This window comes from Pituophis catenifer, unplaced genomic scaffold, assembly GCF_029215685.1.
Source record: "Pituophis catenifer annectens isolate HBS135680 unplaced genomic scaffold, rPitCat1.0.hap2 SCAF_2, whole genome shotgun sequence".
Lineage (NCBI taxonomy): Eukaryota > Metazoa > Chordata > Lepidosauria > Squamata > Colubridae > Pituophis > Pituophis catenifer.
The window spans coordinates 34,475,090-34,502,020 of record NW_027256882.1 but is presented as its reverse complement, the minus strand read 5'-3'; the positions used below and the strand labels follow the sequence as shown (position 1 = coordinate 34,502,020).

Sequence of the window (26,931 nt, the reverse complement as noted above, 5' to 3'; positions counted from 1 at the left end):
GCCTCCCACCAGTTTTACTACCAGTTCTATAGAACCAGTGCGAACCGGGGACAACCCACCACTGGTGTGTGGACTTCAAGAATGTTAAGAATTAACGGGATAACAGAGTTGGAAGGGACTTTGGAGGTCTTCTAGTCCAACCCCCTGCTCAAGCAAGAGACTCTATTCCATTCCAGACAGATAGCTGTCCAATCTCTTCTTCAAAACCTCCAGTGATGGAGGTACTTTTTCAAGAGGCAACTGGACTCTCTGTTTATTTTTTTCTTTGAAGACGTTTCGCTTCTCATCCAAGAAGCTTTTTCCACTCTGTTCAGCAATATTGAGAGCTGAAGAAGCCTCTTGGATGAGAAGCAAAAGGTCTTCAAAGAAAAAAACCAGAAAGTCCAGTTGCCTCTTGAAAAAGCATCTTTGGGACAACCATGACCTGGATCACTGCGAATATCCATAAACTCCAGTGATGGAGCTCCCACAACTTCAGGAGTCAAGTCATTCCACCGATTATTTGTTCTCACTGTCATGAAATTTCTCCTTAGTTCTAGGTTGCTTCTCTCCTTGATTAGTTTCCATCCGTTGCTTCTTGCCCTGCCTTCAGGTGCTTTGGAGAATAGCATGACTCCCTCTTCTTTGTGGCTGCTCCTTAGATAAAGTGCGTTCAAGACCACATATCTTAGAGTTGCCAAGGTTGAGAAACAAAGATTTAAGCTATGATTCGATTATATTATTTCTTTGCTGTTATACTTTGGACTCCTTCTCAAGCAAATTCCCATATCTGTGTGAGCATTGGTGGGGAGCATGGGTTCTTGATGCTTGTCAGCTTCTCCTTATTCCCCTGTAAATATTACCTGAATGTCTGTGCTACGTAAACATGAGCTCATTCCTCTAATTGTCTGCTACTTGTGAGTCCAGATATTCCTTGATTTACAAGCGGTTGCTTAACGAGCATTCAAACTTATGATGTAGCATCCCAAAAGCTACTTAAGACCTGCTTTTAAAGTTACAATGGTCTCCATTGATTCTCTGCCACATGGTCACATTTCGTGGGCTTGGCTGGATGTGCTTGGTTGTATAAGCACAACCACAATCTGCAACGTTTTTTTGCCGGTTTCAACATTTACTTCCAATTTCTGGCAAAATACACCCACTGGGGAAAATTGATTGGTTTAAGGACCGAAGTGTTTGCTTAATGACTACCGCATGTAGAAAAAAAAATCAGGTCTGCTCATGTGATGCCACGATTTACGACTACAACTTCACATTCAGGGCTCAATTGCAGTCGTAACTCGAGGACTACCTATAAAATCCTTGCCATTTTATTTCAGAGTGTGTGCTCCATCTGAAGCAGGACAAGTAGTGTGAAAAATCAGTTGGTTTGTGAATTTAAGTCTTTGGACTTCAATAGATTGTTGGGAGCTGCTTCTTAGCTGCACCTTCCTCTATCCCTACATGAGGCCACAACTCACAGCCTCCTGAGCTAGCATGTCCATTTGAAGGGCACGAAATGAGGTACGAAAGCTTATCTTCATAGATAAGAAGTCAAAACGGTTTTCCCTCCTGTTATGCAATGGAGACTAAAATTAAATCAATTAAAATATTGAGCCCACCTGATTTGCTTAGCAGACAAGTTCCTTGGAGGCTTTAAAGCATCGAAGTGTTTTTATGATACCTCCACACTTCAAAGAGGATTTTACTACCCTCTGAGGCAGGGGTGAAATCCAGCAGGTTCTGACAGGTTCTGGAGAACCGGTAGCGGAGATTTTGAGTAGTTTGGAGAACCGGCAAATACCACCTCTGGCTGGCCCCAGAGTGGGGTGGGAATGGAGATTTTGCAATATCCTTCCCCCAGGAGTCAGGAGGGAATGGGGATTTTGCAATATTCTTCCCCTGCCACGCCCACCAAGCCACACCCACAGAACCGGTAGTTAAAAAAAATTGAATTCCACCACTGCTCTGAGGGTAAGGTCAAAAACAGCAAGATGGCAGACAGGGCTACAAGCCCTGACCTTCTGACTTAACCAGTAGCAAAATTTATAAGAACCTGCCAAGAAGGATACGCCCTTTCCTGGAACGACAATCCCTACTCATGGTCACTCATGCCCTAGTCACTTCCCGTCTTGACTATTGCAACATACACTACATGGGGCTGCCCTTGAAGAGCATCCGGAAGTTCCAGTTGGTGAAAAATGCAGCGGCCTGCATGGTTCTGGGCAGACCTCGGTATGCACATGTATCACCTCTCCTGCAGGAGCTGCATTGGTTGCCGATTTACTTCCAGGTGCAATTCAAGGTGCTGGTTGTCACCTTTATAGCCCTTCATGGCTTGGGACCAGGTTATCTGAGGGACCACCTCTTGCTGGTCACATCTACCCGACCCACCAAAGCGGGGAGGCAGGGAATGCAGGGTCCCATCCCCGAGGGAGAGACACCTGGTGGGGCCCAGAAGAAGGGCCTTCTCCGTGGTGGCTCCCTCTCTCTGGAACATCATTCCCTCAGAGATTAAAATGGCCTCGACTCTATCACTCTTCCGGAAGGTGCTGAAGACCTGGTTCTGCCAGCGGGCCTGGGGAACCCAGAGCGGGATGGAGCCCATTAAATGGCTCATGTGAGGTGCTGTCTTCGGGGCATGGGATGGGGGTTATTTTATTATATTATTTTATTGATTGATTTATTGATTTATTTATTTATTGGTTCGATTTATATGCCGCCCTTCTACAGAGACTCAGGGCGGCTTACAATGCGTTAAGCAATAGCCTTCATACTTTTGTATATACCTGCTTAGTAGGGCTTTTGGCCCCCACTAAGCGGTGTTCTTTTTTATACAATACTCTCTTTTATTAGTTTTCTTGTTTTATATATGAGGTTTTTATATTCTTGTAAGCCACCTTGAGTCGCCATGTGTGAATAGGCAGCAATATAAATTTCCTAAACTAAAAAAAAGTAACATAAAAAAATACAGCAATCAGAGGAAAACTACACATTCAAATTATGAATAAAAGAGCCTTGGTAGTACAGGAGTTTAAGGCACCCTGTTATTAAGCTTATTAAGACCAGCTGCCTGCAATTATTGCAGGGTTCGAATCTTGCCAAGGCTCAAGGTTGACTCAGCCTTCCATCCTTTCTAAGGTAGGTGAAATGAGGACCCAGTTTGTGGGGGCAATAAGCTGACTTTGTATAAATATACAAAAGGATGAAGGCTATTGCTGAGCACATTGTAAGCTGCCCTGAGTCTTCGGAGAAGGGCGGCATATAAATCAAATTTAAAAAAAAATAAAATGAATACATTCCGGAAAGGGAAACTCCCCCAAAAGGCAACTGGACTTTGTTGTTGTTTTTTTTCTTTGAAAATGTTTCGCTTCTCATCCAAGAAGCGTCTTTAGTTCCGTTCAGAAGCACTTTTGGGACAACCATGAGCTGGATGGTTGAGAATTTCCATAAACCTTTCCCCAAGGGGGAAGAAGAAATGGTAGATTTTGATCACAAAGGACAATCAGACTCACTTCCATCATCACATACGGCTGTTTCTCCACTCCATTTCCCGTTGGGGAGACAGGTACGTATCTGGGACCCTCGCAACTTGTGTCCGTCATAGCAACTGAACTTCAGCTTCTGGCTTACGTTGTAAAATTGCTGGAAGGTCTCAAAGGCACCGTTTTCAAATTCTAGAGGCCTGACACACCGGATGACTGGATGGAAGAGAAAACACCAGTCAATTTTTCTGCATGTCCTATCCAATCCCAGCTCCATCTTTTTCCTAGTTCCATCATTCACAATCGTTCTGGCCCTGCTCATCTGAGACCATTACAATTGTGAAGCCACAATTAATTGCATAGACTATGCCATGCCTAGAAGCAACAGTGACGGAAGTGATGAAAAGAAAGTTGTATTCTTAGATGGCGATTTAAGAGAGGAATTTGGGAGGGAAGTAAAAAAAATAAAAGCATAGCAATTAAAGTATTGGAGCGGGTAAGAGACGATGGATAGATGATTTTTTTTTTTGGTTTATTGTTGTTCTGATTCGCCTTTCCTTCTTCCCCTCTTTCTTTTAAAGCATAGCAATTAAAGCATGAAGTGGACAAGAGATGATGGATGGATGATTCCTTCTTTCTTTTTCTTTTTTGTTGTTGTTGCTGTTTTGAGTTGCTTCTACCCCCCTCCCTCTCTCTATTCTTTTTTTCTCTTTTTTCTTTAGGCAGGTGACGTGACTAAAAGTTAGACAGGAAAGGAAGAAAAAGTTTTGTAATAAAGGGTGACATAATTAAAAGCTAGAATAAGTGACAGAAATAAGGGGAATATTAATACACACATTTTTATTTTATAAAATAAAAGTAAGAATGAGAAAATATGGAATAATCAAATAATGATAGACTGCAACCTAACATAGATGTGTATTGCTATTAGAAACACATAAATTGATTGAATGTAATAATTATGTTTAATCTGATCAATTTAATTTGTATGGAAATGTCAGGCACCCAGGTGCCACACTGTTCACATATTGATTTGACATTTTTATAAAAAAGAAAAGAAAAGAAAAAGAAAAGAAAATTGTATTCTAACACAAATATCACTACAGTTAATCCTTGACTTACAGTCATTTGTTTAGAGACCCATGGGGGCTCAGTGGTTAGAATGCAGTTTTGCAGGCAAACTCTGCCCACTGTCAGAAGTTCAATCCTGACTAGCTCAAGGTTGATTCAGTCTTCCAACCTTCCCAGGTTAGTAAAATGAGGACCCGATTTGTTGGGAGCAATATGCTGACTCTGTAAACTGTTTACACAGTACTATAAAGCACTATGAAGCAGTAAATCTATGTGCTATGGCTTATGATTGTTCAAAGTTACAATGGCACTGAAAAAAGTGATTTATGACCATTTTTCACTTTTACGACTGTTGTGGCATGCCCATGGTCATGTGATCAAAATGTGGATGCTTGGCAACTGGCTTATATTTATGCTAATTACAGTGTCGTGGGGTCATGTGATCCACTCTTTTGCGACCTTCAGACAAGCAAACTCAATGGGGAAGCCAGGTTCATTTAACAACCACCTTGGCCTGGCCGCTTCTCCATCCCGCCATCGCCCTTACCTTCTCAGGCCAGGCGAGGAGTGACTGGGAGGGGAGGGTTGAGGGGCGGGGCCAGCCAGTGGTGGGATCGCCCGACAGGGAGCCACAGCAGAGAGCCCAAAGAGCCCCATGTGGCTCTGGAGCCGCAGGTTGCTGACCCCTGACTTAACAACTGAGGCAGGAAAGATCGTAAAATGGGGGAAAACTGTCTTGCTTAGCAAATGGAAATTTGGGGCTCAACCCTAACAATAGCAATAGCATTCAGACGTGTATATTTATATACCACCCCACAGTGGTGAAATCTGAACCGGTTTGCCACCGGTTCACTGGGCTGCGCATGCATGCTGTGTGCCAAATGCACACTGCCTGCACACGCATGCGTGCCGTGTGACAAACACGCGGTGCAGGCATGCACGAACACACGCTGCATGCACATGCACCGTGCACACCAAATGTGCACAGCACGCACGCACACATACACAGTACGCGCCAAAAGGAGGCTTGGGAAGGTAAGTAGAGCAGTGAGGGTGGGGGATCAGCTGTGCCGCGTGATTTAGATTCACTAGAAAGCAGGATTTCCTGCTTTATAGCAATTTTAAATTGTGCGGCACAGCTGATCATCGGAAATACCGGTTCGGAGGAATCGGTAGCTCTTTTTTTTACTACTGATTTGCCCAAACTGGTAGATTTATCACTACCGGTTCGTTGGAACCGGTGCAAACTGGTAGCATTTCACCACTGCCACTCCATACAACACTCTCTGGGTGGTTTATAATGTAACCCTTATTTGTGTATTGCCTCCAACAATCGGGCTCCTCGTTTTGCTGACCTCAGAAGGGTGGAAGGCTGAGTCAACCTTGAGCTGGTCAGGATCGAACTCCAGACTTTGGGCAGAATTTGCCTGCAATACTGCATTCTTACCACTGCACCACCAGGGATTCTATTTATTCATTTATGAAGCACAGATACTGCCCCTCTCGCTCTTAGAGTGACTCTGGGCGGTTTACAGATAAAAATCATGAAAATCACATAAAAACACAATACATATCAGGTTCAGGGAAATGGGAGCCATCTAAAAACCCTAAGTTAAAAATTAAAAGGAGGGGGGATGCTTCAGGGTTACATGCCGGTTTCCTGGTTTTTAATCTTATTGTTGTTCGTTTTATTCTGATGAATATTGTTTTATTGCTTGTAAGCAGCCCAGAGTTGTTTTTATAAACGTTTTCCATACAATAGATAAAAGTAAAGTAAATATGCTTTTGCACTTTGATAAGCCTGCTAGTGACTCCCACGAAGTTTTTTTTATATAGTTACAAAAAGGCCTCTGGTGGAAAACCCGGGACTTGGTTAGCGATAACATATCCTCCACTCTTCTGCTTGCAATAAAATACCTTATGCCACCAGACTTGAAATTTTGGGCTTAGAAAATTTAGAACTATGCTGCCTTCGGTATGACCTAAGCATAGCTCATAAAATTATCTGCCACAATGTCCTACCTGTCAATGACTACTTCAGCTTCAATCACAACAATACACGAGCACACAATAGATACAAACTTTAAATGAACCGCTGCAAACTCGATTGCAGAGAATATGACTTCAGTAACAGAGTGGTCAATGTCTGGAATGCACTACCTGACTCTGTGGTTTCATCCCAACCCCCCCTCCCAAATTTTAACCTAAGACCGGCTACTGTTGACCTCACCCCATTCCTAAGAGGTCTGTAAGGGGGCGTGCATAAGCGCACCAGCGTGCCTACCGTCCCTGTCCTCATGTTTCTTCTATTTGTATCGATTTTATGCATCCAATCCATGCTTAGACTTATTACCAAACACGTTCTTGACAAATAAATATATATGAGAGGAAGAGGGGAGATGTCATACGATGCCTCTCTTTTGAGAAATGAACCCACCGTACCTCGACACTCAGCCTGCTCAACAGTCCTGCCGTCCCTGCCCGTCAAGGGGCTCCACTGGTTGCCATCCTTACAAAACTGGAATTGTGTCGGATAGGGATACTGTCCCTGAGGACAGTCATAGATCAATGTGGTTCCATCTTTCAGGAGATTATAACTGCCTCCTACGATCTCAGCAGCTTTAGGATCGCAGGCTCCATCAACTGTACCTAGAAAGAAAGCAGAGTGGAAAGTGGTGAAAATGTACAATCAGACTTGTACAAAGTTAGCACCCACCCCTCTCCCAGAAGAATGAAATATTTTAGGAAATATTTAAAAAGGCAGAATATTTATATTTCCCTAAAGGAGAAACATGCTCTTGGAAAGCAGCTCCCACCTTTGTTAATAGCCCCAGCAGGACTGGGCCAGTTTATCTACAAGACAAAAGACCTTCAGCTCAGGGGTGAAATGCTCCCAGTTCGGACTGGATTGCCTGATCCGGTAGCGATGGAGGCGGGTGGTTCGGAGAATCGGTAGCAAAAATCCCTGCCCCCCCCATGCCCAGCTGAGCCGCACAATCATCAGAGGCTTTTTTTTTTACTTTTAAAAGCATTTTTTCTACAACCTCTTTGGCTAAAAAATGCTTTTAAAAGTAAAAAAAAAAAGCCTCTGATGATCGCGCGGCTCAGCTGGGATCATCAAAGGCTTTTAAAAGAAAAAAACCCTTTTTTTCTTTTAAATGCCTCTGATGATCCAAGCTGAGTTTCCTGATCAGCAGAGGCTTTTTAAAAAACCTCTGCCGATCAGGCAACTCAGCTTGGATCGTCAGAGGCATTTAAAAGAAAAAAAGGATTTTTTTTTAAAATGCCTCTGACGATCCAAGCTGACAGCTTGGCTGTCGCAGGAATTCTGGGAGTTGAAGTCCACAGATTGTAAAAGGGCCACATTTGCCCACCCCTGTCCTAAGGACATTGCATCACCTAGCAAACTTCAACCAAACCTGGGAGCTCAGACAAACATGACCCCATAGGAATCTGACAACAGCCAATAGAATACATGTTCTTGCATAGGAACAGGAAGTTCAAGTTCAAAACCCAAGAGAAGGTATAAAATAACCCCACTCTTCACTCCATGTGGTCAACTGCACCAGGACCATGTGCTTGGTGGTTCTGTTCACCATTAAACCCTCTTTCAATCAGCTTCCATGTTTCCAGTGTCTTTCTCCGGGCTTGGAATGGAACCAGATGGATATTTCTTCTAACAGAATGGTCCTGGGAAAACTCAGATTTAAATCCACGGTCGATCACGGAGCTCTTCGCGAATCAGGTAGTCTTCGACTTAATGACCACAGTTGAGCCCAAAACATCTGTTGCTAAACAAGACAGTTGTTAAGTGAGTTTGGCCCCATTTTACGAACTTTCTTGCCACCACGGTTAAGTGAATCTCTGTCGTTCTTAAGTTAGTAACACGGTTGTTAAGTGAATCTGGCTTCCCCATTAACTTGGCTTGTTAGATGGTCGCAAAAGGGGATCGCATGACCCCCGGGACGCTCCAACCCATCATACATATGAATCAGTGGCCAAGCATCTGAATTTTGAACATGGGATCATGGGAATGCTGCAACGGTTGTAAGTGTGAAAAACGGTCATTCAGTGCGGTTGTAACCTTGAATGGTCACTAAATGAGCTGTTGTAAGTCAAGGACTGCCTGTATTTAATTTTTGTATATGAAATGAAGAAGCATTATAGAAACTGGAAGTAATGGAGACAATGCCTCTGAATTCCAGTCCCAGAGGGACAGCGACAATCTTCCCTTTAATTTATTTTTATTATGTTTAAAGTGTTCTTATGATTGTGATATTATTTTAATTGTTGTTGTATGCTACCCTGAATCCCATTTTTCTTTTATTTCTTTTTTTTTTTTTTGCATCCTGGCTTTTTTAGCACCCGTTCAGGAGCTAGGCACACACAGTGTTAAAGGGAAGAGTTGTTTCCGTAAATCCCAACACCAAGGCCATAGACGTAGCAGAAAGGCAACGGCAGGAAAACAAACAATTAATCACAGGTAAGGACTTTAAAGGTGAATTCCAAGTTTCAAGCAGTCCAAAGTGAAGTCAAGGAATTCCAAGGAAGAGATGAGTCTTAGGTGATTTATGATCCTTGGCAGTGGTGGGTTTCAAATTTTTTTACTACTGGTTCTATGAGTGTGGCTTGGTGGGCGTGGCTTGGTGGGCGTGGCAGGGGAAGGATACTGTAAAATCTCCATTCCCACCCCACTCCAGGGGAAGGTTACTGCAAAATCCCCATTTCCTCCTGATCAGCTGGGACTTGGGAGGCAGAGGATAGATGGCGGTGGGGCCAGTCAGAATTTTTACTACCGGTTCTCCGAACTACTCAAAATTTCCACTACCGGTTTTCCAGAACTGGTCAGAACCTGCTGAAACCCACCTTTTGTTTCTATTCTTTCTTACTGTTTGTGTTTTTAGTTTTTTTTTTTAAGATTAAAGATGGTTTTGTTAACTGCTAATGCATAGAATAAATGCAGGTAGTCCTTGATTTATGGCCACACTTGAGCCCAAAATTTCCCTGGCTAAGCCAGACAGTTGTTAAGTGAGTTTTGCCCCATTTTATAACCTTTCTTGCCACCGTTGTTAAGTGAATCGCTGCAGTTGTCAAGTTAGTAAGGTGGTTGTTAAGTGAATCTGGCTTCCCCATTGACGCTGCTTGTCAGAAGATTGAAAAAGGGGATCATGTGACTCCCCAAGACACTGCAACTGTCTAGTGTACGGATTTTGATCATGTGACCATGGGATGCTACAACAGTTGTAAGTGTGAAAAATGGTCATAAGTCTGCTGTAACTTCAAACAGTTACTAAAGAAATGGCTGTAAGTCGAGGACTAACTGTGAAAAAAAGGGAAAAAAAGACTGCAAATCATATTTGATTGCACAGCAAATGTTTTTAAATAGGCCATGATCCAATCCAAGCTGGCAGCTAAGCTCTTTCTTCTTCTGCAAGTATTGACTTGTCTCAGACTTCTCAGCCAAAAGTGTGTCACAATGTTGACACATTTTTCAGATGGGGGAATTCCCCAACCAGAGAGAGATAATAATTAAACTGATCCGTTTGGGGGTACACTGGGATAATTTTAAATCGTTTTTTAACTGGGTTATTGATTTTAATTTTGTATTGTATTGTGATTTGTATTGAAGTTGTCATTTTGTAAGCCGCCTTGAGTCCCTAGGGAGAAAGGCGGCATATAAATCGCAATAAATAAATAAAATAAATAAATAAATAATCAGTTAGGAGGGTCAGGGATCGTTTACTTTTAGCCAATTTTTAATCTAGACCAGTGTTTCTCAAACATGGCCGCTTTAAGATGTGTGGACCAACTCCCAGAATTCCTCAGCCAGCCATGCTGACTTGAGGAATTCTGGGCGTTGGAAGTCCTCACATCTTAAAGCAGTCAGGACTGAGAAACAGCGATCTAGTGTCTCATTATAGAGTCTTGAACAGATTAACAGAGTTGGAAGGGACCTTGTAGGTCATCTAGTCTAACCCTCCCAAGCAGGAGACTCTACACCAGGGGTGTCAAACTCAATTTCATTGAGGGCCGCATCAGGGTTGTATTTGACCTCGTGGGGCTGGGGGGGACATGGCCAGGAGGCGTGGCCAGCTCGATGTCACTCGTGTCGGGGGCACCTGTGGTGGCCCGGGCAGGGCTGGGGGATTCTCCTGCAGCCCTCTGCCAGCAAAAATGGAGCTCATTTGGGGGTCTACATGAGGCTTCCAAGTTCCAAACATTGTTCAAAATACAGTTTATGCTGGGGGGGGGGAGTGCTTGGAGAGTAGGCTTCCTTCTTATTCATTTCAATAAAGTATTCAATAAAAAACAATGTAATATAATTAGGTAAGGCAGGGAGTTTGGTAGATGCCAGAGAATGCATTGGCATGTCCACAGTCACCTTGGTTGTTACTTAGGTTCTTTCTTTCTTTCTTTCTTTCTTTCTTTCTTTCTTTCTTTCTTTCTTTCTTTCTTTCTTTCTCTCTTTCTTCTTCTTCTTCTTCTCCTCCTCCTCCTCTTCTTCTTCCTCCTCTTCTTCTCTTCCTCCTCATCCTCTTCTTGTTCTTGTTCTTCTTCTTGTTCTTCTTCTTCATCATCATCTTCTTCTTCTTCTTCCTTCTCCTCCTCCTCCTCCTCCTTCTTCTTCCTCTTTTTCTCTTCCCCCTCCTCCTCTTCTTGTTCTTGTTCTTCTTCTTCATCATCATCATCTTCTTCTTCTTCTTCTTCCTTCTCTTCCTCCTCCTTCTTCTTCCTCTTTTTCTCTTCCCCTCCTCCTCTTCTTGTTCTTCTTCTTCATCATCATCTTCTTCCTTCTCTTCCTCCTCCTCCTCTTCTTCCTCTTCTTCTTCTCTTCCTCCTCCTCTTCTTGTTCTTGTTGTTGTTGTTGTTGTTGTTCTTCTTCTTCTTCTTCATCATCATCTTCTTCTTCTTCCTTCTCTTCTTCCTCCTCCTCCTCTTCTTCTTCTTCCTCTTCTTCTCTTCCTCCTCCTCCTCTTCTTATTCTTGTTCTTCTTGTTCTTGTTTTTCTTCTTCTTCTCTTCCTCTTCCTCCCCCCCCTCCTCCTCTCCCCCCACCTTTCTTCCACTATCATGCAGTCACTTCTGTGGGCATCTCTCTTCACTTCATTCCCAGAAAACAACCCTGTAATGTAGGCTGGGCTGAAAGAACCCCTCAGCTCCATCTGTCTGAATGAGCCCCCCTAACTGAAGTAGACCTGACCCTGTTTTGCTCCAACCTTCCTACCTCCACGCAACCAAATATGAACTTTTTGTTGCCTCTTCAACCATGAAATACCAAGCAATGGCCAAAGGGGAATATAACACATCAAACAATACATAATATTGTAGAAGGGGGAAATTCACTTCTGGGACCTTTTGCCTCAACTTTTTTTTTTTTTGAAAAAACATTGTGAAAGCAAACTCTCTCAGCATGCAGCAATACATTTAAGGAGGATAGAATTTGCACCTTTAACCAAAAAGCTTAGCAGTCTATAAGCAGGGGGATAGTATTAAGTTTTGGGGCAAATTTGCAACCGGGTCTGGAATATCACACCCTACCTGCAGAAAACGCCCCCAGGAAGAGGAGAAGGTGGATATATGAGCCGAGACACTGCATTCCCGCTCCTTTTCTCTTTCCCTGCTCCTGCTTTCGTTACAGCAGGTGGAATGCAATTCTGTGCTACCGTACTTATAAATGTTTTGGCCTCCTTCCCATCATGTGATGGACTGGCCCCTCCCTGAGAAAGCAGCTGAGTTGTGGGAAATGATAAATCTATTGATACACATCTAGGGTGACAAAGGTTCAGCCAAAAGCCGAAATCTGGCTTATTGGAAAATGATTTGAAAGTCTACTTAGCTGGGCAAAAGGCTGAGGGTCAGGCAGACATTTGAATCTTTAAACCCACAAACTCCTCCTTTTGTCGGCCTTACGCAGTTCGGCCGGGCTAGGCAAACCTCGCTGGCACGTTCCCGCACTCAAACCTGGTTTTAATGCTCCTATAAAACCTTCATCTATGGTCGGTGTCGTTGGTGCGATGGCAGGGGTCAAAAGCACGGGGAACCGCCATTATTTTTGCGCAATTTTTTAATTTAAAAAAAAAAAATTAAGATCTTTGCAAATCAGATAAGAGACTGCCATCAAAAATAAAAACTGTTGTTTCTCTTCTCTTAGGTAGATGTAATGCTCGACTTATAGTCACAATTGGGACCGGAATTCCCATGGTTAAGCAAGGCGGTTGTTAAGTGAATCGCATCCAAATCCATGACTTTTTTTTTTGCCATGGTTGTTAAGTGAATTGTGTGGTCATTAAACAAATCCAGCTCCCTCATTGAGGTTGCTCGTCAGAAACCTGCCAGGAAGGTCACAGATGGCGATCGCATGACCCCGGGACACAGCTTCCAATACAAGCTGGTTGCCAACCGCCCAAATTTGACTGTGGGAACACTGTGATGGTTATAAGTCAGTGGTGTTGTAACTTCAAACGGTCACTAAATGAACAGTTGTAAGTTAAGGACTACCTGTTCTGATAAGTCCCCCGACTTACAACCACAATTGAGCCCAAAATTTCTGTTGCTAAGTGAGACTGTTGTTAAGTGAGTTTTGACCCATCTTACCACCTTTCTTGCCACTGTTGTTAAGTGAATCAGTGCAGTTGTTAAGGTAATAACACAGATGTTAAGGGAATCTGGCTTCCCCACTGACTTCTCTTGTCAGAAGGATGCTGTTGTGGCCTGTCAGTGGCCTGTACAGTTAGTAGATGATTCCGACAGCAAGGAGGCTGGTGAGGTGCTGCGCCAGCAGCCTGTGCAGCTGGTGCCCGAGTCAGACAATGAGGAGGCTGGAGAAGATTTGGTGCCAGAGGCAGGGATTCAGCCAGGGCCTTCAGAACCTCCAGAAGCCCCCATAAGTGAAGAGGAAGAAGAGGAACCTCTTCTCGATGCACGAGTACGCAGAGCTGTTAAAAGGCAGGAGTGGTTCCTCAGGAGGAGGTCTCCTCGAGAGTAAGACTTGGGGCTAATTGGCCACTCCCCTAGCCTATTTAAGGAAGGACGACGACTGATGCAATTTGCAGGAAACAACTTCGTTCATATTCCTTCGCGTCTTGATTCCAGAAATGTTTGATTCGGCTTTTGTTTCTCTCTTGTCAGTTTTCCTGCAAATTGTTTCTGGGCATTCTGCCAACCACAGTAAGATTACAGTTATCTGAAATACCGTGCCTCAGAATTGAGTTATTATTCTTTGGATTCTTGTCGGCTGTTAATGAAGTTAAATTAACAGCCCTTGTTCAGAAAAGACTGATTTAAACTGTACTTCTGTACTTGTGTTCGAACAACTACTAAGAAAGCTCATTAGTAGTCCTTAATTAGTAAACAAAGGTTTGTATGGACTTTGTGTGTGCTGCGTTCTTTGGGGTCCGTAGCTGGGGCAGAACAGATGCAAAAGGAGATCATGTGACACCTCCCCCCCCGGGACACTGTAACGGTCATAAATGTGAGTCAGTTGCCAAGCATCTGAATTTTGATCATGTGACACTGGGAATGCTGCAATGGTCGTAAGTGTGAAAAATGGCCGTAAGTCTTTTTTTTTTCACTGCTGTTGTAACTTCAAACAGTCACTAAATGAACCGTTGTAAGTCAAGGGCTACCTGTATAGAAATGATGTACGTTTGTTTCTTGTTCTTGCTTGTTTTAGAACTGTTGCATCTGATCTGTTATTGTTTATCTATGTTTTCTTTTACTTAAGAGTTCCAAAGCCTGTAGCAACAGCAACAGCGCTTAGACTTATATACCGCTTCACAGTGCTTTAACTACCCTCTGTAAGAGGTTTACAGAGTCGGCATATTTACCCCCCAATAATCTGGGTCCTCATTTTTACCGACCTCGGAAGGATGAAAGGCTGAGTCAACCTTGAGCCTGGTAACACTCAAACTGTCGAACTGCTGGCAGTCGGCAGAATTAGCCTGCAATACTGCATTCTGACCACTGCGCCACCACGCTCCTCAGGTATTTCTTGGTACATAACCATTTGTTTTAGCAACTATTTGAAAGTTTACAATGGCCCTGAATGAGAAGGTTCATAATCAGTCCTCATTGTTGCAGCTATGGCAGCATTTCTGTTGCCACAATACTGTAGTTTAGGTACTGGGGAAACTGCCTCACAATTACAACATTGCAGCTTCTCATGGAGATTATAATAGGAGGAAACCACGCTGAGAATTTTCAGCAGAAAAACAAGCAAACCTGAGAACCGCAGGCAGACCGGGGACAATGGACTGCCTAACCCTAGCCTTTATTTATTTATTTATTTATTTACTCACTCAACTTATGGGATGCCCCAAGTCTGTAGGAGTCTAGGCTGTTTTCAGGACACAGCAGTGAAAACAATGAAGGTGCACAATACGTCATCCTAAATGAAAGACCAAAGAAAAACAGCCATCAATTAAACCACTAAAATCTTTCCCGAAGGATCTAACCACCAATTTGTTGCAATTTGACCCAAGGTCTAGAAGACAGAGCCTGGTTTATATACAGAATAAGTCAGGGGTGAAATCCAGCGGATTCTGACAGGTTCTGGAGAACCGGTAGCGAAAATTTTGAGTAGTTCGGAGAACCAGCAAATACCATCTCTGGCTGGTCCCAGAGTGGGGTGGGAATGGAGATTTTGCAATATGCTTCACCCCAGGAGTGGGGAGGGAATGGGGATTTTGCAGTATCCTTCCCCTGCCATGCCCACCAAGCCACACCGCACCCGCCAAGCCACGCCCACAGAACTGGTAGTAAAAAATTTTGAATTTCACTACTGGAATAAGTAAGTTGGAAGGGACCTTGGAGGTCCAACCCCTTGCTCAAGCGGGAGGCTTTATAATATCATTTTTAGATAAATGGCTGTCCAGTCTCTTCTCTTTTTTTTTTTTTTTTTTTAAATTTGATTTTATTATAACATATAGTGATACAATCGGTACATTTTCGGTTCATTGGTGCAGTTATATACATATATACATCTACATACATTATTGCTTGTCTTTTGTTGATATTGTTTCTTGAAGCTAGATTTAATTTCAAACACTTAAAAATAATAGTGCTCAACTCCCTAAGACTAAATCTAATACTATTCATATAGATTTTGTTAATTAGTTAAAATTTAATCTCTATTACCTTCTTTATTTCTTTCCCCCATCCATTCGTACCACATGTCCCACACGCTATAAAATTCTGAATCTTCTCTGTCATTAATTTCTGAAGTCAATTTGTTCATTTCGGCGCACTCCAATATTTTTCCAATAACATGTTCTTGAGGTGGTATTTGTTTTTCTTTCCAATACTGGGCAAAGGAAATTCTAGCGGCTGTCAGAATATGTATAATTAAATACTTTTTCTTTTTTGCATATTCAGCTTTCAAAATTCCCAGGAGAAAAGCTTTTGGGTCAAAATCAAAATTTTCTTTTATTATTTCTCTAATCCACACCCATATCATCCTCCAGAATTTTTGTGCCTGATTACATGTCCACCAGCAATGAGTCTCTTCTCAAAAGCCTCCAATGATGCAGCACCTACAACTTCTGAAGGCAAGATGTTCCACTGATTGATTGTTCTCACTGTCAAGAAATTTCCCCTTAGTTCTAGGTTGCTTCTTTCCTTGGTTACTTTCCATCCATTGCTACTTGTCTTTCCCTCAGGTGCTTTGGAGAATAGCTTGACTCCCCCCCCTGCTTCTTTGTGGCAGCCCCTCAAATACTGGAACACTGTTATCCTGTCATCCCTAGTCTTCCTTTTCACTAGACTAGAGCCCCTTTGCTACAACTATTTGTTGTAGACTTTACTCTTCTAAGCCCTCTCATTAGTTTGATATTGGCAGCAGCCACACTCAAGTTAGGGTTTGCAAAAGAATTCTATTACAAAAGATTTCTGTTGAAAATCTTTGTGCAAATAAAAACCAGTAGTTTTTTGTTTATCAACTGCTGATACGGTAACAATCCTCTGAAAAAGACTGCGAAGCCAAACATTCTTTCTTTTCACAGGAGTTTATTAAGTGCAACAAGAGATAAAAAAGAAAGAAAGAAAGAGAAAGAAAGAAAGAAAGGAAGAGAAAGAAAGGAAGGAAGGAAGGAAAAGAAAGAAGGAAGGAAAAGAAAGAGAAGGAAGGAAGGAAAAGAAAGAAAGAAAGGAGGAAAGAAGGGAGGAAGGAAGGAAGGAAAAGAAAGAAGGAAGGAAAAGAAAGAAAGGAGGAAAGAAAGAAAGGAGGAAGGAAGGAAAAGAAAGGAGGAAAGATGTCACAAGTAAATGCCTTATTCTCCATTATGTAAATAGTATATGAATAGGGTATCAGGGGTTAACTTATTCTTCACTTCTTAATGTATTCATACTTCACCACTCCTTTTTCTAGCTCCACCCATTGTATATATAAGGAGCTGCATACATCACTTCTTTGCTTCTATCTGTGAATATTCAGTGAATATAGAATGCCTTATGTAAATAAAGAGAGATATATTTGAACTCTTAATTCTCAAATTATTTATTGAGTCTGATCCTAAAAATATCGCAACAATCTGGTAGCAGAGGATGGTTGAATTGACTCAATAAAAATTTAAATATGTCTAAAAGAGATAGGCCCAACACCAGGGCATACAGCAAAGAAATGGAAACGGACCAAGAAATAATCGATGAGTCCACGAATGCAATTTCAAGAGAATCTGAAGAATACACCACAGAAGACGAAGAAATAATAAATGAAGATGATGACCAGGAGGAAAACGAAATAGAAAACAACGAACTCAGGTCAGAGATATTAAAACTTTTAAAAAGCCAAAAGAGCGATGAAAGTCTCATTGCGAACCTCCAAGATATACTAAAAAACAACGGAGCAGCGAGAGAAAAGCACATCGCTACTGAAAAGCCAAAAGACTCAAAAATAGTGAGTGAAATGCTTACAGACAAAAACGCAGTGAAGAAGAAAGGCAGCGATCCCGCGCTAAATTTCAAATGGCAGCCATCTTGGTTTCAACAGACACCCAAGGTGAGCGAAGCAGAGCCAATCAGAAAGCAAGATTCAAAATTTCTGGCGCGAAAGGCCTTACTCGATAAAGAAAATAAAAAAGAAAAAATATATACCTCAGAAGAATCAGAATCAGAGAACGAAGAAGATTCAACAGACATACAAATAAAGTCAGCAATGAAAACGCTTTTTGCTGCATTTGGACCGAAACTGAAGATTACTAAAAAATCAACCAAAAAACAAGCAAGCAAGCCAGAGCCTCAAAATCTACCCGCTCCTATCCAGACAACGAGAGCACCGACACCTGAACCCAGAGAGCCCTGCAGATACCACCCCACGCCGCAGACTGATCCAAGGACCAGCGCCTTCAGCAGAAGGAAACGAGCACCCGCCATCACCAGGACTCCCAAGATCGAGCCGGAGACTGATTCATCGGAATAGGAACAGGGTGAACGAGCTGCAGCGGCGAGAACCTCTCACGACGACTCCAGGAACGAAATGAGCAACGCGCATGCGCAAGACTACGAGGACGACCCAGGAAGACATGAGATGCGGAGAGAATCATGTAGACTCGTTGCGAGCATTCCCACGCCGTTTTGCAATTTCCAGCATTTACGAGACCACGGACTACCCCCGGTTGTAAGTAATGGACCCAACAATGTTGGGAATTTACCCAGTGACTTCCCAAAGCTGAGGATAGATGGCATTAATTTGCAAGAATGGTATCAGCAGCTCCAGGTTGTCTTTATGAAAGAAAACTTATTGTTTTTTATCACTAATCCCCCAAAAAGACCTTGGACTCTAAAGTTAGATTGCCTACACCATAGAGCATTTTTCTTATTAATTTCCAGTGTGTCTCCTACCATGTATCATAGCATTAAGCAGAATCTGACTGTCTCAGAAATTATTCAATGCATGTTCAATTTATTTCACAGTGATAGTGTAGCTACTACCACAAGAATGTCTAAAGATTTCTTCTCTTCTAGGATAAAGCCAGGGGTTACCATAAGTGAACATTTAATATCTTTAAACAAAATTAGAGCAGAACTGCATTTGAGGGGGGAGGTGATTTCAGATCAAACGATGAAAAGTGTTATCATCAACTCACTTGACCCATCATGGGATAATTATATGTCACATTTAGACACAATCAATCTAGGATACTTATCCATAGAAAATCTATCCAATAAGTTAATAGCTGAAGACAATTCAAGGAGGAGTCGCTCTGACAACCATATAGAACACAAACAATATAGAAAGGTAGCATTTCAAGAAAGATATCATGAAACATTTAGATGTCACAATTGTGGGTCCAAAGAACATAGTAGGAGGGATTGCCCTAAAATTACAAGAGAAAGACACAGATCAGAATACAGAAGTAAGTACAACAACAGGCAGTCTTCCATTGATAGACATAGGTATAGAAGTCCACCTAATTATAAAGAACATAGAGGGGGCAGAGATAATTCAAAGGATAGGAAATCTGGTTCACTGAATGGACTAAACAAACAAGACAACACTAACATACAACGAACAGAAAACAATAATTGGCTTATTGATTCTGGAGCAACTAATCACACTACAAATAATAGAAATATATTGTCTTCATTTGTAGAGGATAAATTTGTAATCAAAGTAGCTAATCAAGAAAAAGTCCAAGTAATAGGTAGAGGGAATGTAACCTTACCTGGTCTAGGAAAAATAGAGGGGGTATTACTAATACCTGAAATACCTCATAACATACTTAGTGCCATAAAACTAAGCAGAGATTCTGACACTAACATTGTGTTCTCAAAGGGAAAAGCAACATTAGAGAAAAATGGAATAGATATAGGTACAGTAATAATCAAAGGAGGCCTACCTTATTTAATGACAAGGGAGAAATGGTTACACAACATTGATTCAAATATGGAAGATAGCATTGAGATAGATAATGGAAACAATAGTAACAGTGACAATGATGAATGTGAAGTAACTCATAATCACAAAGATACACACAATGAAAAAAAACCTAAAATAGGTAAGCCAATTCACGATGAGTGTGCTCATGTTTTACATAGGAAGTTAGGACATGCCAGTTTTCCTGTAGTACAAAAGATGACTGAACACGCAGAAGGTGTTAAAATAAAAAATTGTGAAAACTATTTGGAATGCTCAGTATGTAAGTCTACAAAGCTGAAAACTAGTCCCAGACCTAGAAGATCAACAAGGTCAACCAACAAAATTTTTGATTTGGTACACATGGACCTAGTTGGTCCACTAACACCATCAATTACTTACAAAAAACGTTATTTTCTAACCATTGTAGATGATTATAGTCGTTATGGATTTGTTTACACATTAAAACATAAAGATGAAACCTTTCAGAAATTTAAAGAGTTCTACAAACGTATAGAAACACAGCACAATATTAAAATAAAGCAAATCATGACAGATAGGGGATGTGAATTCATGTCTAAGGAATTCTCCCAATGACTAAAGGACAAAGGAATGTTACATTACACTTCTAGCCCATTTTCCGCATTCCAGAACGGAGTGGCAGAGAGAAAGAACTCAACATTACAAACCATGATTAGATGCACATTAGAAGATGCTGGCTTAGGCAAACAATTCTGGTCAGAAGCCCTACAATATTCTAATTACACACAAAATAGAACTTGGTCCAGCATTGTAAATAAGACACCATATGAAGTAATGTATAATAGGAAACCAAAATTAGCACACATGCACATATTTGGAGTCACTGCAGACGTACACATACCTAAACAATTAAGGCGCAAAGGAGAGAACGTATCCAGAAGACTTAGATTTATGGGATACGAGACAGGCACAAAAGGATACAGATTCATCGATAATAATAATAAATTTATAGTTTCCAGAACGGCTGTGTTCCATGAACAGGCCAACTGATCTAAAATACATCTTAATGAAATATTCCCAAACACCAAACCAGATACCAAACTCCAAAGAAAAAGAACTATAGAAGAACACAGTAACAACATGCATAGAAACAAAACCAAAACATGGACAAACAGTCAACACAAAATAAAGACAGACTCTTTAACAAAAAAAGAAGCAAGGTATTTACATGACAATGATAGTAAGCCTGAAAGAACAATCAGAAGTAGTAGAAATCAAGTGCCAAACAAATACAAAGATTATGTAATGTATATGGATGGAGAATCAACAACACCTAATACATATGAGCAAGTGTTAAAACTTCCTCCTGAAGAAAAAGAAAAATGGGAATCAGCAATGACCAAAGAGATGGATAGTTTACGAGGGCTAAATGTATTCACACCTGCAATTGCACCAAAGGACAAAACCATCATTGGCACTAGGTGGATATATAAAATTAAAAATTTAGAGGGAGGCAATACACTATACAAAGCTAGATTAGTTGCACAAGGTTATGCACAGAAATATCCCGAGGATTATACAGACACATACTCTCCCACAGTAAGAACAGAGAGTGTCAAAACAGCTCTAGTTATAGCATCAGCACTCAATCTCAACGTGTTCCAATATGACATACAGACTGCGTATTTACACGCAAAATTAGATAAAGAAATATATGTAAGAGCACCTCACAGTCAATACACAAACAAAAATGAGACTTGGTTATTAAACAAAAGTTTATACGGGTTGAAACAATCTGGTAAACGATGGTATGATTGTTTAGTAAAAGTACTTAAAACTATGGATTTCAGTGCCACTACTGCTGACAATTGTTTCTTTGTAAAAAAGGATGGTGATTCCATAGAATTTGTATTAATCTATGTGGATGATATTTTGTATATAGGTAAACATAAAGAGAGGAGAGAAACATTTGTAACAAAACTAAATGAACATTTTTCACTGAAATCTTTGGGTAAAGTAAATAAGTATCTTGGTGTTCAAATCAGTAAAACCAGAAGGGGATTCAAACTTTCTCAAAGAGATAAAATCATAGAGCTCTTGAATAAATGTAATTTAAGTAATGCTAAGCCCTGTGACACTCCCATGCAAACTGATTTTCTAAGGAATGCAGACGAATCATCCCCTGAATTCAAAGATAATACATTTTATAGATCAATCATAGGTTCCCTTCTTTACATTTCCAATTGGACTAGACCTGATATTGCATTGCCTCTCAACTTATTGTCCAGACATGTCAGCAAACCAACACTATACCATTGGGAAGCTGTCAAAAGGATATTAAGATATTTGAAGAATAGTTTAGACTTTTGTTTGTTATTGGAACCTGATAATATCAAGGAGCCCATCATCACATGTTACGCCGATGCGGATTGGGCTGGCGATACTTCATGTAGAAAAAGCACATCTGGTTATATATTTCTCCTTAACGGTTGTCCAGTTTACTGGTACACTGGCAAACAAGATTTAGTAGCTACTTCAACAACAGAAGCAGAATATGTTTGTCTATCTAAAGCAGCAAATAATCTTGTATGGTTTAATGACTTACTTTCAGACATTTGGAAAAAACCCACCTTACCATTTATCATGCATGAAGATAACAAAGCTGCTATCGAAATATCTAGATCTGATGCTATTGGACAAAGGTCCAGACATATAGATATAAAATTTAAACATGTGAGACAGTTGTCTCAGGATGGATTTATCAAAGCAGTTCATTGTGAAACATCAGAGCAAATAGCTGACATATTAACAAAGCCTTTGCCGTCCAAGCAACATAAATATTTGACTTCTAAGTTACATGTTTTATATTGTTCTGAATCTGAATGTAATTGGTGTAATATATCGAATCGGCATTTAGAGGGGGATTTGTCACAAGTAAATGCCTTATTCTCCATTATGTAAATAGTATATGAACAGGGTATCAGGGGTTAACTTATTCTTCACTTCTTAATGTATTCATACTTCACCACTCCTTTTTCTAGCTCCACCCATTGTATATATAAGGAGCTGCATACATCACTTCTTTGCTTCTATCTGTGAATATTCAGTGAATATAGAATGCCTTATGTAAATAAAGAGAGATATATTTGAACTCTTAATTCTCAAATTATTTATTGAGTCTGATCCTAAAAATATCGCAACAAAAGAAAGAAAGAACGAAGGAAGGAAGGAAGGAAGGAAAGAAAGAAAGAAGGAAGGAAGGAAAGAAAGAAAGAAAGAAAGAAAGAAAGAAAGAAAGAAAGAAAGAAAGAAAGAAAGAAAGAAAGAAAAGAAGTAAATTAAAAGGAGGAGAGCACAGGGAAAAAGGGAAATAAAAAAATTTAAAAAAACTTCTGACTTTCTTCAGCACAGATACAAATATAAAGTGCAGTAGCCCTTCAAACTCTAAAATTAATCTTTAACTTTGGGATTTGATGATTACAACTATTTTATACTTATAAATAATTGTAATTGTCAAATCCCAAGGTTAAAATCTGATTATTATTTTTTTCCAGTTTCAAGCAAAAAATTCTAATCCGGTTTCCAAATATAAACTAATTTTGCCTTTTCAGTTCTGCTCTCTCTGCTGCTCCATCATTTTCACTATCCCTTCTTCTACTGTAGGAATTTCTAAATTCTTTCATCTCTGTGCATACAAGAGTCTTGCTGTTGTTATCATATATGAAAACAGAGTCCCATGTTTTATTTCAGTTTGTTTGCCCATCAAGCCTTAAAAGGAAACTTTCTGGTTTCAATTGCATGTTTAAGAATTCTCTGAATTCAAGTATCTATCTGGCCCCAGTCGTATTTCTTTCAAGTGTTTCTTTCTTCTTTATAGTGCCTCTTTCAACTGAACCACAATTTTAAATAGATTGGCAAACATTTATTTTATTTGGTAGCAGAATGTAACTGGAAGGATATGACCGAGTTAGAAACTGCTTAGAAGCTCATCACTCACATTTTTGGAGTTACCAAGTTGAAGCTGGGCCAGTTCTGTGCTTTGGATATGCAATATTTTTTTTTTTTCAAAATAAGTGAACCAATAGTTTTAGGAACAAGGAAGCAAAAGCACGGAAACTCTTCGCTTCACTTTTGAAACTTTAGGAACAAAGTAAAACGATACCTTTAATGAAATTGTTCTCAGGAGCAAAAGCGTATAGCACTATCCAAGTCTCTAGTCTTGGAAAGTCCCCCAGGTTTGCGAGGGTCAAAAAAACAGAGAGACCCTCAGTTTTGTCGGGATTCAGCGTGAGTATTTTTTTTTCCACAATCTTTTTTGACCATGTGCTATAGAAACCCCTGATATTGTGTGAAAGGGCCAATGCTTTGAAGTTGAAATTAAAAATGTAAAAATCAAGTTTATGTTTTGTTCCATACTTTACCCACAGCGGGAACGAAAAGGAGACTATATAAACATCAGCACAAGACTTTAAGAAGAGCAAAAAAAAAAAAAAAGGAATTGGGAAAAATACCCCAGAACGGGGGTCTCCAACAACCTTGGCAACTTTAAGACTTGTGGACTTCAACTCCCAGAGTTCCTCAGCCAGTTTTGCTGGCTGAGGAACTCTGGGAGTTGAAGTCCACAGGTCTTAAAGTTGCCAAGGTTGTTGGAGACCCCTGCCCCAGAAGTTTCTTTTCTACTGTGGGAAACACAATAGCATTTTTGTTTTTCTGTGACTTTCCTGTCTGCTGCAATCAGGGCCAGAAAATCCCCCAGTTTCAGGAAATCGATGTGTGTTTATTTAAGAATTCAAACAAGCTTTACTGAGGTACAAAATGCAAATATGAAGAGGAATACTTGATCACGCTTAGCTGAAGTAAACCTATATTTATCAGAAGTTTGCTAAGGTCAGTTTTTTTTTTAATTGATGGGTGATGTGCCAATGCAATATATATAACAATGCAATATGGGTAGTCTTTGACTTACAACAGTGCGTTTAGTGACCGTTCGAAGTTCCAAAACAAACACCCCTTGTGGACATCTCATAGAAACGGTGAAAGTGATGCAATTCCAGGTGTTTCTTGCAAATCATACAATTGCATCGCAGTGAATATTTCCTCATTTGTCTCCCTGATTATGATCCACCTACCTCCTCTCATCTCTTCCCAGAAAATGAACTGTAATACTGAGGTTAACTTCAAATTAAGCAATTCTTAGATTCTGGCAAGGACTCAATGGTGGCCGTGACCTAAACACTTTGTGTACTTGGATAATGATTTACATAAACTGTTTCAACTCCTACCCTCCAAACGACGCTATAGAGCACTGCACACCAGAACAACTAAACATAAGAACAGTTTTTTCCAGAATGCCATCACTCTGCTAAACAAATAATTCCCTCAACACTGTCAAACTATTTACTAAGTCTGCACTACTATTAATCTTCTCATCGTTCCCACCACCCATCTCCTCCATTTATGACTGTATGACTGTAATTTTGTTGCTTGATTTATATTGATATTGTTTCCTGACTGCTTATTTGTACCCTGTCACTATCATTAAGTGTTGTACCTTATGATTCTTGATGAACGTATCTTTTATTTTATGTACTCCGAGAGCGTATGCACCAAGACAAATTCCTTGTGTGTCCAATCACACTTGGCCAATCAAAAATTCTATTCTATTCTATTCTATTCTATTCTATTCTATTCTATTCTATTCTATTCTATTCTATTCTATTCTATTCTATTCCATTCCATTCCATTCCATTCCATTCTATCTAACCTCCATTCATTATACCATTTCCTGATATTCTCAGGGCAATAGTTTTGAAATCCTCCCTTCCCCTGTACAGAGATATTATTCTGACTCTGGAGAAACTGTAATACCAAAAATGTAATCAGTTCAGTCTTTGCCATGTCATAACAGGTGGCCCTCGACTTGTGACCACAACAATGCCCAAATTTTTTTGTTGCTAAGCGAGACAGTTGTTAAGTGAATTTTACCCCAGGTGGAGGTAAAATTTATGACCTTTCTTGCCAAAGTTGTTAATGGGAATCATTGCAGTTGTTTCAGTTAGTGACACGGTTGTTAAGCGAATGTGGCTTCCCCACTGACTCGGCTTGTCGGAAGGAGGATCACATGACCCTCGGACAACTGTGACTGTCATAAATGTGAATTGGTTGCCATTGTATGTCTGAATTTTGATCACATGACCGTGGGGTTGCTGCAATGGTTGTTAAGTGTGATAAAAACCATAAGTCCTTTTTTTCAGTGCCATTGTAATGTGAAATGCTCACTAAATGAACTGTTGTAAGTTGAGGAATCCCTGTATATGCAGAAGAAACCATATGCCTGTGAGGCTGTGCAGAAACACAGATATGGATTATATGGTTTACCAGATAGTGTTTGGTTTGGTTCTCTTATTTTTTTCATTTATATTTATTAGGAGTTATCATGTCACTCCTAGTCTTTCTTTTCATCAAACTAGATATACACAATTCCTGCAACTGTTCTTCATATATCTTAGTCTCCAGCCCCCTAATCATCTTTGTTGCTCTTTTCTGCACTCTTTCCAGAGTCTCAACATTTTTAAAAAATATTGCGGTGACCAAAACTGGATGCAAAATTCCAAGTGTGGCCATACTAAGGCTTTGTAAAGCGGTACTAATACTTCACGTGATCTTGATTCTATTCATCTATTAATGCAGCCTAGGATTGTATTGGCTCTTTTGGCTGCTGCTGCACACCATTGGCTCATATTTAAGTGATTTGTTTCAAAGAAAATTATCCTAAAAGGATAAAATATTTAATTATTCATATAACTACAGCAGCTAGAATTGTATTTGTGCAAGCCTGGAAAATGTCCACTATTCCAACAGACTGTGCAATAATCTGGAAAATTTTTGAATGTGCAGAAATGGACAAACTTACTTTAGAATTAAATAATAAGGAAGACTCAGCATATTACTTAACTTGGGATAATTGATATCAATGGATAGAAATTAAAAATAAGGAATGTATAGAACAAAATAAGGTATAAAATGTAATTAAATATGTCGATTAAGTAGGAATATGTGGGAATAGATGAAGAAAGTTAAGAATTAAGTACTGTCAGAAAGATGTTGAATTGTATAATTATTACGGATGTATTTTTCTTATAGAGGTATTTTAACTTGTATTTTTGGATTTTAAATGTTAATAAAGGTTTTTAAAAAAAAAAAGTTATTTGTTTCATTTGTTTCACAACCTGTGTTTTCCACCTAGTATTTACTCTCAACTGCCTCCTTCCCAGGCAAGGGGGATTTTTAAACAAAGAGTCCTAGATATTGGTGGCCAAATTGGCATGACGTTATCAGCAAAAATGTGAAATCAGTTGGCTAGGAACAAAATTATTTTCCAGTTTGAAAAATACTTATCAATGAATTTGACAGAATTCTCAAGAAGGGCCTTTTCAGAGAAAGATTTAGTTAGTTATTTTATTTTATTTTTTAATTTGATTTATATGCCGCCCTTCTCCGGAGAATCAGGGCGGCTTACAATGTGCTAAGCTAAGCAATAGCCTTCATCCTTTTGTATATTTAT

The 26,931-nt window shown here is 40.2% G+C and overlaps 1 protein-coding gene across 1 annotated transcript in view; it reads right to left on the bottom strand.

Moving 5' to 3' along the window:
• Nucleotides 1–12,176, bottom strand: part of LOC139312103 (complement factor B-like) — a 40,658-nt gene extending 28,482 nt beyond the window's left edge. Inside the window, exons 1-3 of the mRNA XM_070936631.1 lie at nt 12,074–12,176; nt 6,978–7,184; nt 3,495–3,680 (exon numbers count right to left, since the gene is read on the bottom strand). Coding sequence (XP_070792732.1) covers nt 3,495–3,680; nt 6,978–7,184; nt 12,074–12,131 — 451 coding nt within the window. The 5' untranslated portion in view covers nt 12,132–12,176. The remainder of the gene's footprint in view (nt 1–3,494; nt 3,681–6,977; nt 7,185–12,073) is intronic.
• Between the last annotated feature and the right edge of the window lie 14,755 nt (nt 12,177–26,931).